Source organism: Oncorhynchus tshawytscha, linkage group LG13 (genome assembly GCF_018296145.1).
Source record: "Oncorhynchus tshawytscha isolate Ot180627B linkage group LG13, Otsh_v2.0, whole genome shotgun sequence".
Taxonomy (NCBI): Eukaryota; Metazoa; Chordata; class Actinopteri; order Salmoniformes; family Salmonidae; genus Oncorhynchus; species Oncorhynchus tshawytscha.
In genome coordinates, this window is record NC_056441.1 from 87,537,692 (window position 1) to 87,554,799 (window position 17,108).

General features: G+C 46.2%; 1 protein-coding gene across 2 annotated transcripts in view; it reads left to right on the forward strand.

Moving 5' to 3' along the window:
• Positions 1-12,684, forward strand: part of usp32 (ubiquitin specific peptidase 32) — a 92,475-nt gene extending 79,791 nt beyond the window's left edge. For both annotated transcript variants that reach the window (XM_042296491.1, XM_042296492.1), the window contains exons 28-34: positions 52-138; positions 872-992; positions 2,713-2,904; positions 9,528-9,765; positions 10,287-10,762; positions 11,569-11,661; positions 11,784-12,684. In XM_042296491.1, the coding sequence (XP_042152425.1) occupies positions 52-138; positions 872-992; positions 2,713-2,904; positions 9,528-9,765; positions 10,287-10,762; positions 11,569-11,661; positions 11,784-11,957 (1,381 nt within the window). In that variant the 3' untranslated portion in view covers positions 11,958-12,684. The remainder of the gene's footprint in view (positions 1-51; positions 139-871; positions 993-2,712; positions 2,905-9,527; positions 9,766-10,286; positions 10,763-11,568; positions 11,662-11,783) is intronic.
• The last annotated feature ends 4,424 nt before the right edge of the window (positions 12,685-17,108 follow it).

Sequence of the window (17,108 nt, forward strand, 5' to 3'; positions counted from 1 at the left end):
TGTTTTGTAGGTTGTTAGTGATGTCATGTGTGTGTTATGCCCCTACTACAGTGATGACAGTATGGGCTACCAGTACCCCTTCACACTGAGAGTGGTGGGGAAGGATGGCAACTCGTGTGCCTGGTGTCCCTGGTACAGGTGAGGCCTCCTCCACCATCATCATCATCATCAAAACACACACTTCTCTTCTATTACTGTATCCATCTCATGTTTGGAAAATGGCGTGGGGGGGAAATGGCGTGTGTGGGGGAAATGGCGTGTGTGGGGGGAAATGGCGTGTGTGGGGGAAATGGCGTGTGTGGGGGAAATGGCGTGTGTGGGGGAAAATGGCGTGTGTGGGGAGGAAAATGGCGTGTGTGGGGGAAATGGCGTGTGTGGGGGGGAAAATGGCGTGTGTGGGGAGGAAAATGGCGTGTGTGGGGGAAATGGCGTGTGTGGGGGGGGAAATGGCGTGTGTGGGGGGGATGGCGTGTGTGGGGGGAAATGGCGTGTGTTGGGGTAAACGGCGTGTGTTGGGGTAAACGGCGTGTGTAGGGGAAAATGGCGTGTGTGGGGGAAAATGGTGTGTGTGGGGGAAAATGGCGTGTGTGGGGGAAATGGCGTGTGTGGGGGGAAATGGCGTGTGTGGGGTGGAAAATGGCGTGTGTGTAGGGGAAATGGCGTGTGTGGGGGGAAATGGCGTGTGTGGGGGAAAATGGCGTGTGTGGGGGGAAAACGGCGTGTGTGGGGGAAAATGGCGTGTGTGGGGGAAAATGACATGTGTGGGGGAAAATGGTGTGTGTGGGGGAAACGGCGTGTGTGTTGGTACCATCTCTGTGCTTCTGCTTGTGTGTGTTACTGTGTGTGACTGTGTGTTACTGTGTGTGTTCAGGTTCTGTCGAGGCTGTGCGGTGGACTGTACGGAGGACAGGGCCTCGGTAGGAAACGCCTGCATAGCTGTCGACTGGGACCCGACAGCCCTGCACCTCCGCTACCAGACTTCACAGGAGAGGGTGATGTTCACGTACCAAGGCTTTCTATATAAAGCAGGCAAACAGGCATCGAGGCATTCAGTTACTGTTTGATTGAATGTTAGAATGGGCATAAGGAATGACAAGAGCGCGTGGTAGGATCATCAGTGGTAGGATCATCAGTGGTAGGATCATCAGTGGTAGGATCATCAGTGGTAGGATCATCAGTGGTAGGATCATCAGTGGTAGGATCATCAGTGCCATGCGTGCTGGATCCACTATCTCATAAACGGCTGACCTCCTGGGCTTTTTACGTACGACTGTGTCTCTCGGGTTTTCCCGAGAACGGTGCTGCAAACGAAACAAATCCAGTCCTGTGGGCAAAAAAACGCTCGTTGATGAGGGAAGTCGGAGGAGAATGGCAAGAATCGTGCAAGCTTACAGGCGGACCACAAACAGATAAATAACGGCGCAGAATCAATCATTCAATCAAATGTATTTATAAAGCCGTTCTTACATCAGCTGATGTCACAAAGTGCTGTACAGAAACCCAGCCTAAAACCCCAAACAGCAAGCAATGCAGGTGTAGAAGCATGGTGGCTAGGAAAAACTCTCTAGAAAGTCCAGAACCTAGGAAGAAACCTAGAGAGGAACCAGGCTCTGAGAGGTGGCCAGTCCTCTTCTGGCTGTGCCGGGTGGAGATTATAACAGAACATGGCCAAGATGTTCAAAAGTTCATAGATGCCCAGCAGGGTCAGATGATAATAATCACAGTGGTTGTAGAGGGTGCAACAGGTCGGCACCTCCAGGAGTAAATGTCAGAACAGCATCTCAGAACACAACTCGTCGGTCCTTGTCACGGAAGGGATATTGCAGCAGACGACCACACTGGGTTCCACTCCTATCCGCTAAAAACCGACTCCAGTGGGCACACGACCACCAACACTGGACAATTGAGGAGTGGAAAAACATTGCCTGGTCCAACGAATCCTAGTCCCTGTTGTGTCATGCTGATGGCAGTCAGGATTGGGCGTAAGCAACATGAGTTCATGGCGCCCCGTCCTGCCTGGTGTCAACGGTACAGGCTGGTGGCGGTGGGGTACTGGTGTGGGGAATGTTTTCCTAGCACACGTTAGGTCCCTTGATACCAATTGAGCAACAGTTGAACGCCACACCTTGTAGAATCCATTCCCTGAAGAACTCAGGCTGTTCCGGAGGTAAAGTTGGATCCGACACCAGTACTAGATGGGTGTACCTAATAAACTGGCCACTGAGTGTATATCGTATAGCATTTTCTACAGCCCTATACATACTGGAGCCGTACAGCCTTACACCTCCCTCTACCAGACAGGAGAGGGTCAGTCATCAGATCCTATAGGAAAAGATTACATCCACACAGGTGCTGGAGATATGTTGAGTATAGAGAAGCATGATGGCACCAGAGACCTTTACCCAGATCAAATCAGATCAAGGCTTCCCATCTCCCCTGGCTCTGTCCCTGATCTAAGCAATGTAGTGAGGAGCAGAGTCACAGGCCCCTCTCCATCTGTCCCGTCTAACCCTCTTCTCCCTGTCTCCATCTAACCCCCTTCTCCCTGTATCTGTCCCGTCTAACACCCTTCTCCCTGTCTCTCTCTGTCCCGTCTAACCCCCTTCTCCCTCTCTGTCCCACCTAACCCCCTTCTCCCTATCTCCATCTAACCCCCTTCTCCCTGTCTATCTGTCCCGTCTAACCCCCTTCTCTCCGTCTCTCTCTCTCTAGATAGTAGAGGAGCACTGTAGTGTGCAGCAGAGTCGCAGGGCCCAGGCAGAGCCCATCAGTCTAGACAGTTGTCTGAAGGCCTTCACCAGTGAGGAGGAGCTGGGAGAGGATGAACTCTACTACTGCTCCAAGTGCAAGACCCACCGCCTGGCCACCAAGAAACTGGACCTGTGGAGACTGCCGCCTATACTGGTCAGAACACTGACACACACACACTGTAGTTAGATGTTATGAGGCAGCCACTCATACTGGTCAGAACACTGACACACACACACACACTGTAGTTAAATGTAATGAGGATACCAGATACTAGTGTTGCCCTCAATACCCAAACTTTGCTACTTTTTCGATATGAGAAGATGAAAAACGGTTCGGTACAAGATGTGTCTCACGTCATGTACGGATTGAGAGGATCCAGTCTGTCTATTAATTTGTCTAAATCTTCTCTAGGGGGCAGTAGTAAGCTAGCCAGGCTATTTGTCTTCTCTCAGGGGCAGTAGTCAGCTAGCCAGGCTACTTGTCTTCTCTAGGGGGTGATAGTGAGCTAGCCAGGCTACTTGTCTTCTCAAGGGGGGCAGTAGTAAGCTAGCCAGGCTACTTGTCTTCTCTAGGGGGCAGGAGTAAGCTAGCCAGGCTACTTGTCTTCTCTAGGGGGCAGTAGTAAGCTAGCCAGTCTACTTGTGCATGTAGATGACACAGCCCGAGCCACATTTGATAAGTAAGTGAGAGGAGAGAGAATGCCGACAGCATGGCTTCTTCTAAGGAAAACATCATACCTCCACTCCCGCAGCATGTCCATAGGACTTAATGCTGTACACTCCACAGAACTGGGATTTACGGAAGAGTGGCCAGAAAAAAAAAACACTGCTTAAAGAAAAAAAGAAGTAAACACGTTTGGTGTTTGCCAAAAGGCATGTGGGAGTCTCCCCAAACATATGGAAGAAGGTACTCTGTTCAGATGAGACTAAAATAGAGTTTTTTTGGCCATCAAGGAAAACGCTATGTCTGGCGCAAACCCAACACCTTTCATCACCCCGAGAACACCATCCCCACAGTGAAGCATGCTGTGGGGATGTTTTCCATCGGCAGGGCCTGGGAAACTGGTCAGAATTGAAAGAACGATGGATGGCAGTAAATACAGGGATATTCTTGAGGGAAACCTGTTGGAGTCTTCCAGAGATTTGAGACTGGGACGGCGGTTCACCTTCCAGCAGGACAATGACCCTAAGTATACTGCTAAAGCAACACTCGAGTGGTTAAAGGGAAAACATTTAAATGTATTGGAATGGCCTATTCAAAACCCGTGGGGGATAGTTATGCACACAAGTTTTCTGTTTGTTTTTTTTGTCTTATTTCTTGTTTTCACAATAAAACATATTTTGCATCTTCAAAGTGGTAGGGATGTTGTGTGAATCAAATGATACAACCCCCCAAAAATATATATTTTTTAATTCCAGGTTGTGGGGCAACAAAATAGGAAAAATGCCAAGGGAGGGAAGAGGGTGAATACCCGTAAATCTAGTGGTCAAACTGACAATTTTTCCAATCGTTTTTCCACCATTCATTTTTCCCATAGTGGATTTTAGAAACACTTAAAATAAGGGCTGTGTTTCGTGTTCCTTACCCTGGCGTAACGTTTTGAGAGCCGTGGAAATCTCTCTCTCTTCTAAAATCCCCTATTGGAAAAATGATTGGAACCATTTTCCTGTATGACCGCTAGGTTTTATGGGTATTATGACTTCTACTGTGGTACTCTGTGGTCTGTCAGTATTAGACAGAATGTCGTGACCCCCACACGCCTGTGGGGAAAACAACCTGTGGGTTACCTCATTTGACTCAGCAAAAAAATATGACTTTTTGTGACTTTTTTCAAGTACAATTTTGTTGTTGTCTGCTTGTTTTAGTAAATAACAAAACTACATTTTAAGAAAAGTACAACATGTCTCAAGAGGACTTTTCAACATTGCCTGCTCCGGAGCGTTTTCACTCCTTAGAAAAACGTAGTATTCTAGGGCTTCCCTCGAGCCCATTTTTTTGACGGTGCTAGCAGCCACGTGACTGAGTGCTAGCTAGCTACCGACTGGAACATAAAGCTTGCCAAGACCAACAACACAAAAAAAAACTGACTATAAAGTAGTGAGTGGAGTTACAAACAGATTATACTTAAACAAGTTAAAACATCTTACTTGTGATGAAATGTTTTTCACAAACATATTGTATTTACGTGTAGCCTACTTGGACACGCCGGGCCCCACATTTCCAACTCTCTCACGCCATCTGTACTTTACCTTTTATAATATTTATATATTTGTCAACTTTTTCCTCACTACATTACCCAAAAAAGGTAATGTACTTTTTACTCCGTACAATTTCCCTGACACCCAAAAGTACTCGTTACATTTTGAGTGGAAAATGGTCCAATTCACACACTTACACACTTAGAAAACATCCCTGGTCATCTGTACTGCCTCTGATCTGGAGGACTCACTAAACAGAGAACATCCCTGGTCATCCCTACTGCCTCTGATCTGGAGGACTCACTAAACAGAGAACATCCCTGGTCATCCCTACTGCCTCTGATCTGGACTCACTAAACAGGACTCACTCCCTAAACAACAGAACATCCCTGATCATCCCTACTGCCTCTGATCTGCCTCTGATCTGGAGGACTAAACAGAGAACAATCAAATTGTATCTTTGTCACATCTGCGGACTCAAATCAAACAGTCACATAGACGAATACAACAGTGAAATGCTTACTTACAAGCCCTTAACCAACAATGCAGTTAAAAAAAAATAAAAGTTAAGAGATATAACAAATAATTAAAGAGCAACAGTAAATAACAATAGTGGGGCTATATACAGGGGGTACCGGTACAGAGTCATTGTCAATGTGTGGGGGCACCGGTGTTGAGGTAATTGAGGTAATATGTACTCACTAAACACAAATGCTTTGTTTTGTAAATTGTGTTGGAGTGTGCCCCTGGCTATCGTGCCGTCTGGTTTGCTTAATATAAGGAATTTGAAATGGTTTATACTTTTGATACTTAAGTACACTTTCATATTATAGTTATCGATCATATTATAATAATAGATCATATTATAGTGTATAGATACTTAAGTACAGGCCAGCAGCATACCACCCTGCATCCCACTGCTGACTTACTTCTGAAGCGAAGCAGGGATGGTCCTGTCGGTCACTAGATGGGAGACCAGATGCTGCTGGAAGTGGTGTTGGAGGGCCAGTAGGAGGCACTATTTCCTCTAGTCTAAAAAACAAATATCCCAATGCCCCAGGGCAGTGATTGGGGACATTGCCCTGTATAGGGTGCCGTCTTTCGGATGGGACGTTAAATGGGGGTTCCTGACTCTCTGTGGTCGTTAAAGATCCTATGGCACTTATCGTAAGAGTAGGGGGTGTTAACCCTGGTATCCAGGCTAAATCCCCAATCTGGACCTCAAACCATCATGGTCACCTAATTATCCCCAACTTAATTTTGACTCATTCATCCCCCCCTCCTCTCCCCTGTAACTATTCCCCAGGTCGTTGCTGTAAATGAGAATGTGTTCTCAGTCAACTTCCCTGGTAAAATAACAGCTAAATAAAATAAATATATATATATTTCCTGGTAAAATAAAAAAAACATTTGAGCAATTCCATTTACTTTTAGTACTTTTGGTATATTTAAAACCAAATATTTTCAAACTTTTCCTCAAGTAGTATTAAATAGAGTGACTTTTGAGTCATTTCCTATTAAGGTATCTTAACTCATGTCTGATGGCACCCTATACAGGGCAATGTCCCCAATCACTGCCCTGGGTCATTGGGATATATTTTTTTTAGACTAGAGGAAAGAGTGCCTCCTTTTTGGCGCGTTTTTGGCGTGTTTTGTTATTTCTGTATGAAAAAAAATTGACAACGAAGTTGACTCTTTGACCCCCATTTGTAAATGAATATTTGTTTTCCCCAATTTATGGCCGTGGTCGAGGGGAATTATTTATTACGTGAATATCGACTCGGAGTAAGGGGAATAATAGTCGAATGCCATGCGAGCCAATCAGAAACAAATATTCAATGCTGTGGTATAATTAGCTATAAGGAATCATAGTTCTAATAAATATCATGTCATATGTCCAAAGATTAGCGAATTAACCCCTGATATGTGTCAAATTACATTTTTAAAATAGTTAAGATTTATTTTCTATGCTCTGCGTCTCAGGAATGGTTTTGCATCAGGAACATTTAAGATGTTTCTTGTATTAATCGTGTTTTATTTGTTAAAGAACGGAATATAGAAAACATTCTGTGTGTTGTTTTAGTTGGTCAACCAGTTATCAACATGTTGAGCGATGTTCAGAAAAGTAAAGCCCAGTGGTTTTTCTGTGATTTTAAGATAATAGGCTTGCTTTTTTTTTTTTTTTTTTTTTTTTTGCTTTGGGTTTCAAATATTGTTTATGTATTGCGTTTTGGTATTGAGTATCGTGATACTATACCAAGTATTGAAGTAAAACTTCTGGTATCGTGACAACACTACCAGATACTGTCGTTAGATGTTATGATGCTGCGAGGTACTGTCGTTAGATGTTATGAGGAAGTAGTGCTCTATAGAGAATAGGGTGCCATTTGGGAGGTACGTTATGTTTTTCAGAACATCCACAGGATGGGGCACATGATACACTACTACATAGCATCCAGCCTCACTATATAGCACCCAGCCTCACTACATAACAGCCACCATCACTACATAGCACCCAGCCTCACTACATAACAGCCACCATCACTACATAGCACCCAGCCTCACTACATAGCACCCAGCCTCACTACATAGCACCCAGCCTCACTACATAGCACCCAGCCTCACTACATAGCACCCAGCCTCACTACATAGCACCCAGCCTCACTACATAGCACCCAGCCTCACTACATAGCACCCAGCCTCACTACATAGCACCCACCTCACTACATAGCACCCACCATCACTACATAGCACCCACCATCACTACATAGCACCCACCATCACTACATAGCACCCACCATCACTACATAGCAGCCACCATCACTACATAGTACCCACCACCACTACATAGTACCCACCATCACTACATAGCACCCACCATCACTACATAGCACCCACCATCACTACATAGCAGCCACCATCACTACATAGCAGCCACCATTACTACATAGTACCCACCACCACTACATAGTACCCACCATCACTACATAGCAGCCACCACCACTACATAGCACCCACCACCACTACATAGCACCCACCATCACTACATAGCAACCACCACTACATAGCACCCAGCATCACTACATAACAGCCACCACCACTACATAGCACCCAGCATCACTACATAACAGCCACCACCACTACATAGCACCCAGCATCACTACATAACAGCCACCACCACTACATAGCACCCAGCATCACTACATAACAGCCACCATCACTACATAGCACCCAGCCTCACTACATAGCACCCACCATCACTACATAGCACCCTCCATCACTACATAGCACCCAGCACCACTACATAGCACCCACCACCACTACATAGCACCCAGCACCACTACATAGCACCCACCACCACTACATAGCACCCATCACCTCTACATAGCACCCAGTCTCACTACATAGTACCCACCATCACTACATAGCACCCAGCCTCACTACATAGTACCCACCATCACTACATAGCACCCAGCCTCACTACATAGCACCCAGCCTCACTACATAGTACCCACCATCACTACATAGCACCCAGCCTCACTACATAGCACCCACCACCACTACATAGCACCCACCACCACTACATAGCACCCAGCCTCACTACATAGCACCCAGCCTCACTACATAGCACCCAGCCTCACTACATAGCACCCTCCATCACTACATAGCACCCAGCCTCACTACATAGCACCCAGCCTCACTACATAGCACCCACCCTCACTACATAGCACCCAGCCTCACTACATAGCACCCACCACCACTACATAGCACCCACCACCACTACATAGTACCCCCATCACTACATAGAACCCACCACTACATAGTACCCACCACTACATAGCACCCACCACCACTACATAGCACCCAGCCTCACTACATAGCACCCAGCCTCACTACATAGCACCCTCCATCACTACATAGCACCCAGCCTCACTACATAGCACCCAGCCTCACTACATAGCACCCACCCTCACTACATAGCACCCAGCCTCACTACATAGCACCCACCACCACTACATAGCACCCACCACCACTACATAGTACCCCCATCACTACATAGTACCCACCACTACATAGTACCCACCACCACTACATAGCACCCACCACCACTACATAGTACCCACCATCACTACATAGCACCCACCACCACTACATAGCACCCACCACCACTACATAGTACCCACCATCACTACATAGTACCCACCATCACTACATAGCACCCACCACCACTACATAGCACCCACCACCACTACATAGCACCCACCACCACTACATAGCACCCACCACCACTACATAGCACCCACCACCACTACATAGCACCCACCACCACTACATAGCACCCACCACCACTACATAGCACCCAGCCTCACTACATAGCACCCAGCCTCACTACATAGCACCCAGCCTCACTACATAGCACCCAGCCTCACTATATAGCACCCAGCCTCACTACATAGCACCCACCCTCACTACATAGCACCCAGCACCACTACATAGCTCATTATTAGCAATGTAAACAGACGTGTCTACATCAATGTTTCATATTAGTTGATGTTGTTGCTTGGCTCTGCGTTGCAGATAGTACACCTGAAGAGATTCCAGTTTGTGAACGGCCGCTGGATCAAGTCTCAGAAGATCGTCCAGTTTCCCAGAGAGAGATTTGACCCTAGTGTTTACCTGGCTCCCCGGGAGGCGGGGCTTAACGGGCTACACAGTCTGCAGAGCCGCAGCGAGGGGGAGGAGCTACTGAGGATAGGAGGAGGAGAAACGGTCTCCTCCATCTCCGCCCCTGCTGGGTTCCTCAACATCCTCAAAGGTCTGATGTCATCCTGTCTACATCCCAAATGGGACCCTATTCCCCTTTATAGTGCATAGTCCCTATGGACCCTGGTCAAATGTAGTGCACTATATAGGGAATAGGGTGCCATCTGTCTCGCTCCTGGTTGTGTTTCATTACTTCACCTGTGTCAAGTGACGGTTGCTTCCAAGTCCCTGATTAGCTTGATGATAGCCCAGTGATCTGCAGTAGTTTCCCATTGTTAGACAAACCAGTCATTCAGAAAGAGATAATAAAACGCACAGAAACAACCGAAACCAGAGCAAACATATATTTACTTCTATTCATAGTGCACAATACACCACATAGCCCATATACACAGGAAGAATGAGGTCAAGTTGTTTTACTGAGCATCGCTCTCTCTTTCTCTCTCTGTCTCTCTGTGTCTCTCTCTCTCTCTTTCTCTCTCTCGCTCTCTCTCTGTCTCTCTCTCGCTCTCTCTCTGTCTCTCTCTCACTCTCTCTCTCTGTCTCGCTCTGTCTCTCTCTTTGTCTCCACAGCCTCTCCAGCTTCAGGCAGGAAGTCAGCCCCTCCCTCTTCCATCAGTTGTACCAGCAGCCCCTGCAGCAGCCCCAAGACAGGAGGGTCAGGGAGCACAGGCCACAGACAGACCCGCCTCAGGCTTCCCCAGCTGGGCAGCCGCCACCGCCTCTCCAACAGCAAGGAGAACCTGGAAGGTAATACCAAGGAGGGGGGCAGCGACTCCGACACCGAGCCCAGGGAGGGAAGACTGCAGGCGGACACGGAGGGTGGGCTCGTGGGAGTGAGGAGCGAGCCGGAGATGTCCACCACAGACGCGTTTAGTAGCCTCAGTGACGTCATCGTGATGAACGGGGACAGCGGTGGCTATAGCGACGGGCTACAGCGCACGGAGGCCAGTACGGCCGCCAGCACGATCCTAGAGACACCCACCACCACCCTTCTGCACCAAAGAGACAACAGCCTGGAGAACATCTACAACTTATATGCAATTTCAGTGAGTGCTTCCAAAACTTCTTGGAGGTTAGCCTCCTAACCTATACCTCGGGAAGTTTGGAATTAGTTTAATATATATATATATATATTAGTTTAATATATTATCAATATAGTTAGTTTTATATAGATATAGTTAGATATTTTGGGTTCCGAATGACTCTAGAAGGTTGGTGTAGATTAGAACGCCTCTGTCCCAAATAGCACCCTATTCCCTATATAGTACACTACCTTTGACCAGGGCTAGCACCCTATTCCCTATATAGTATAGTACACTACTTTTGACCAGGGCTGGCACCCTATTCCCTATATCGTATACTACTTTTGACCAGGGCTAGCACCCTATTCCCTATATCGTACACTACTTTTGACCAGGGATAGCACCCTATTCCCTATATCGTACACTACTTTTGACCAGGGATAGCACCCTATTCCCTATATCGTACACTACTTTTGACCAGGGCTGGCACCCTATTCCCTATATAGTACACTACTTTTGACCAGGGCTGGCACCCTATTCCCTATATCGTACACTACTTTTGACCAGGGCTAGCACCCTATTCCCTATATCGTACACTACTTTTGACCAGGGCTAGCACCCTATTCCCTATATCGTACACTACTTTTGACCAGGGCTAGCACCCTATTCCCTATATCGTACACTACTTTTGACCAGGGCTAGCACCCTATTCCCTATATAGTACACTACTTTTGACCAGGGCTAGCACCCTACTCCCTATATCGTAAACTACTTTTGAGCATGGCCCATATTGTGTTATTTAATAGGTGGTTCTCTCTCTCTCTCCACAGTGCCATTCAGGTATCATGGGAGGAGGACATTATGTGACCTATGCCAAAAACCCCAACAACAAATGGTACTGTTACAACGACAGCAGCTGTAAGGTAAGAACACACACACACTCATCCTCTACTGATAGTCAATATAATCTAGCAAACCAATTAGTCACTTTAAAGACTAGACTATCTCTTTTCAAGTGCATGCTTGTTTGCCGTGTCCTCCCTAGGAAGTGCACTCGGAGGAGATGGACACGGACTCTGCCTACATACTGTTCTATGAGCAGCAGGCGGTGGACTACTCTCAGTTCCTGCCAAAGACTGACGGCAAGAAGATGGCCGACACCACTAGCATGGACGAGGACTTTGAGTCTGACTACAAGAAGTACTGTGTCCTGCAGTGATCAGGATAACACCCTCGACCCACCCACCCACCTACCCCTCAACACTCTGCCTGTGACTCTGAACCGACCCACTCAGCCCCTCAACACTCTGCCTGTGACTCTGAACCGACCCACCTACCCCCTCAACACTCTGCCTGTGACTCTGAACCGACCCACTCAGCCCCTCAACACTCTGCCTGTGACTCTGAACCGACCCACTCAGCCCCTCAACACTCTGCCTGTGACTGAACCGACCCACCTACCCCTCAACACTCTGCCTGTGACTCTGAACCGACCCACTCAGCCCCTCAACACTCTGCCTGTGACTCTGAACCGACCCACTCAGCCTGTGACTGAACCGACCCACCTACCCCTCAACACTCTGCCTGTGACTCTGAACCGACCCACTCAGCCCCTCAACACTCTGCCTGTGACTCTGAACCGACCCACTCAGCCTGTGACTCTGAACCGACCCACTCTGCCTGTGACTCTGAACCGACCCACTCTGCCTGTGACTCTGAACCGACCCACTCAGCCGTACCCGTATGGAAAGGATATTACACAACACTTCTTCTTCAGCCAATCACTGGTCGCCAAGAAGCACAAAATGGTCATCACAAACTGAACCACTTCTTTTCGAATATCGGCGGATACCCCCCTTTGTTTTGAAAGCTAGCCAAGGGAACAACATTTAAGCCCCACATAAAGCACTAAACTGGTGTACATTTAGCCTGAGGACTCCCCCTCCCTCCCCTGTATGTGTGTTGGTTTACCATCACATAAACTGAGATTGCTTTCCTGTTGTGCATTTTCCTCCCCTGCAGCCATCACAATATATTCACACACCTACATAATGTGTGGCTCTATAACTCTATACAGTATCGGTAGGATAAAGATGACTGTGTTGTTTTATATTGGTAAGGGTTCTTATGTTCCTTCTTCAGTAGAAAAACAACTCGTATTGTTACCTCCACTGTCGCTTTGCATTTCATTGGCCAATTGGAACAGTAAAAATTAACCTCACACACTTCCTCTTTTGATGTCCACAAACGCACACACAGATGTGCGAGCACGTACTTCAAAAAAAATTTACGATCTCCCTTTTATGAAGGAAAGGTTCCACAAAATCGAGGCGTTTGACCTAAATTTGGCCCCGTTGCCAAGCAACTGCCCCAAAACAAAAATGTGCAATTGCTGATCAATGTACCCATTAACAATTGAATGAGTTTAGGGGGTGTTCATTGTAAGTCGTTTTAACTCACAAGCTTGAGTTTAAATCTGAGTTATGTTCTGGACAGGTGCCATAGAGGATGTTTCAAAGATTCATATATATATATATATATATATAATTTTTGTCTTGTTTTCTCTTTCTCCAAATACTTATTTTATAGAGATGTATTTTTATTGTATTTTTTTAATGCACAATTTGGTTCATTTAAAGGTTGATGTCGTCTTCACTGTTTGTCTACAGTACGTTGTAGGGAGCTAGTCTGATACTGTAAATGAATAGGGTACATCCCAGATGGCACCCTATTCCCTAGTGCACTACTTGTGACCTGGGCCCATAGGGAATAGGGTGCCATTTGGGATGCAAGCTAGGACTGCCTGTCAAATTTCCATGTTGTAGCTAGTCCTCACAGCTCCACTCTCTCAACAATATCATGTTGTAGCTAGTCCTCACAGCTCCACTCTCTCAACAATATCATGTTGTAGCTAGTCCTCACCTCACAGCTCCACTCTCTCAACAATATCATGTTGTATCTAGTCCTCACAGCTCCACTCTCTCAACAATATCATGTTGTATCTAGTCCTCACCTCACAGCTCCACTCTCTCAACAATATCATGTTGTATCTAGTCCTCACCTCACAGCTCCACTCTCTCAACAATATCATGTGTGTATCTAGTCCTCACAGCTCCACTCTCTCAACAATATCATGTTGTATCTAGTCCTCACAGCTCCACTCTCTCAACAATATCATGTGTGTATCTAGTCCTCACCTCACAGCTCCACTCTCTCAACAATATCATGTTGTAGCTAGTCCTCACAGCTCCACTCTCTCAACAATATCATGTGTATATCTAGTCCTCACAGCTCCACTCTCTCAACAATATCATGTTGTATCTAGTCCTCACAGCTCCACTCTCTCAACAATATCATGTGTATATCTAGTCCTCACAGCTCCACTCTCTCAACAATATCATGTTGTATCTAGTCCTCACAGCTCCACTCTCTCAACAATATCATGTGTGTATCTAGTCCTCATAGCTCCACTCTCTCAACAATATCATGTTGTAGCTAGTCCTCATAGCTCCACTCTCTCAACAATATCATGTTGTATCTAGTCCTCACAGCTCCACTCATTTCCATCAGCTGCTAGATAAAATAATCTGTGGTAAATCACTACTTAAATTGCGCTGTCATAAGTATGATATAATATGTCATAACACACTATGATGGTTAGTGATTACCCACGTTTCATAGCAGGTATGCTGACAGGTGTTAATGGCGTCTTTTTACCAACACTAGGAAGACTACGGTAGTGCACGTGAAGTATAAACCATTGCTTGATCTGTTCATGACTTGTGGCCAAGCCGCTAGCCAAATGTCTGCTTCTCTGTCTGCCATACGTGTGTTTCCATGGCGAGATGGCAGAGATGTGACATAGTCATGCCAAAGTGTTACATGGATTCTCCTGGCCAATCAAAAGGCTCACATTTTAGTGCTCTGAGAAAGATTAAACCTGATTGGGGGTGGTTGTCACTAGTTACCACAGTACGTTGTAGGGAGCTAGTCTGATACTGTAAATGAATAGGGTACATCCCAGATGGCACCCTATTCCCTAGTGCACTACTTGTGACCTGGGCCCATAGGGAATAGGGTGCCATTTGGGATGCAAGCTAGGACTGCCTGTCAAATTTCCATGTTGTAGCTAGTCCTCACAGCTCCACTCTCTCAACAGTTTAGGCATAAAGTTAGCAGTGTGGTGAGGTTTAAAAACAGATTTTTAAGACGAGAAGTTTTAGAAATCGATGTGGTTTAGCCATAATTATGACATTGTGTCTGTGGTAACTAGTGATGACCGATTTGGGCAGAAAGACGACATTATCAGGAGATTTTAGTTCAGTGGACTGTCAGAGGAGACGTTGCCCTTTTTGTTCCAATACTTGAGAAATGCGTCCTTCCTTACATTCCTTGAAGTAATCACAGAGCTGAAGTGGTTGGGTTGGGGAAAGTACCATGGTGGTACCCTTAATTATAGCTGTCCAATAAGGAAGAACTCATTTCTAAAGCATTCAAACAGGCCCAGTGTACTGGAAGAACGCACCTGAACCACTTTGTTTTATTTCACCTTAACTTTAAAGTCATTTGATATATTTTTTTGTTTTTTTTTGTCTGGTTTTTAGTAGCAGCTCTTCTGTAGAGCGGCCATCTTTTTACGTTACCTTTTGTGAACAGATGCCTGTTTCTTCCCTGGAAAACAATACAATACTCGACGGTTCTCATTATTTATGATTTCTAAACGTTCTCTTATATAGTGAGGTTGTCCTCCAAGCAAGTTCCAGGTTCATTCAAGAGAATGCTAGGTGAATGCCGGGTGAATGCAAGGTGAATGCCGGATGAATGCCGGATGAATGCCAGGTGAATGCTAGGTGAATGCCGGGTGAATGCTAGGTGAATGCCAGGTGAAATGCTAGGTGATTTTAAAGCCTCTGACCCCCTTCGAAAGTTGATGCTGCTCTATTTTTTTTGGGGGGGGGGGATTATATGATCATCATGGATGCGCTGGATAACATTTCTGTCATTGAATGAAATGTTATTTTCCTTGTCAGAAAATGTATTGTGAGATTAATGCAGATTGAATTACTGAATGTTCTTTTGTCTTTTTATACCCCCCCACTGTAAAACGATGTCTAACTATTAAATGTTATAGGACATTTTATCCCATATTTTAAATACACTCTACATGACCAAAAGTATGTGGACACCTCCTGGTTGAAAATCCCATTTCAAAATCATGGGCATTAATATGGAGTTGGTCCTGCCTTTTGCTGCTATAACAGCCTCCAGTCTTCTGGGAAGGCTTTCCACTATATGTTGGAACATTGCTGCTAGGACTTGCTTCCATTCTTCCACAAGAGCATTAGTGACGTCGGGCACTGATGTTGGGGGTAATTAGGCCTGGCTCGCAGTCGGAGTTCCAAATCATCCCAAAGGTGTTCGATGGGGTTGAGGTCAGAGCTCTGTGCAGGCCAGTCAAGTTCTTCCACACCGATCTCGACAAACCATTTCTGTATGAACTTCACTTTGTGCACGGGGGGGCATTGTCATACTGACACAGGGAAGGGCCTTCCCCAAACTGTTGCCACAAAGTTGGAAGCACAGGATCATCTAGAATGTCATTGTATGCTGTAGCGTTAAGATTTCCCTTCACTAGAATTAAGGGGCCTAGTCCGAACCATGAAAAACACCCCCAGGCCAATATTCCTTCTCCACCAAACATGGAATCCACCAAACCCAAATTCGTCCAATGGCTGAGAGCTTTACACCACTCCAGCTGACGCTTGGCATTGCGCATGGTGATCTAAGGCTTGTGTGCGGCTGTTCGGCCACGGAAACCCATTTCATGAAGCACCCGACGAACAGTTCTTGTGCTGACATTGCTTCAAGAGGCAGTTTGGAACTCGGTATTAGGCTTCTGCGGCCTACCACTTCGCGGGCGAGCCGTTTGTTGCTCCTAGACGTTTCTACTTCACAGTAACAGCACTTACAGTTGACCGGGGAAGCTCTAGCAGGGCAGAAATTTAACGAGTTGACTTGTTAGAATGGTGGCATCTTATGACTGTGCCACATTTGAAAGTCACTGAGCTCTTCAAGTAAGGCCATTCTACTGCCAATGTTTGTCTATGGAGTTTGCATGGCTGTGTGCTCGATTTTTATACACCCGTCAGCAACAGGTGTGACTGAAATGGCAGAATCCACTCATTTGAAAGGGTGTCCATACTTTTGTATATACCGTGTTACATCACTTCAGTCCAATAGAACAGTCCCATGTTCCAATGTTTACACTAGCATACAGTAGCACTTAGAATGCCTGCCCAATACATTGCTTTATACTAAGTAGTGGGTTAGTGTGGATATCCGAACCGTACATATCCAAGTCAAACAAAGC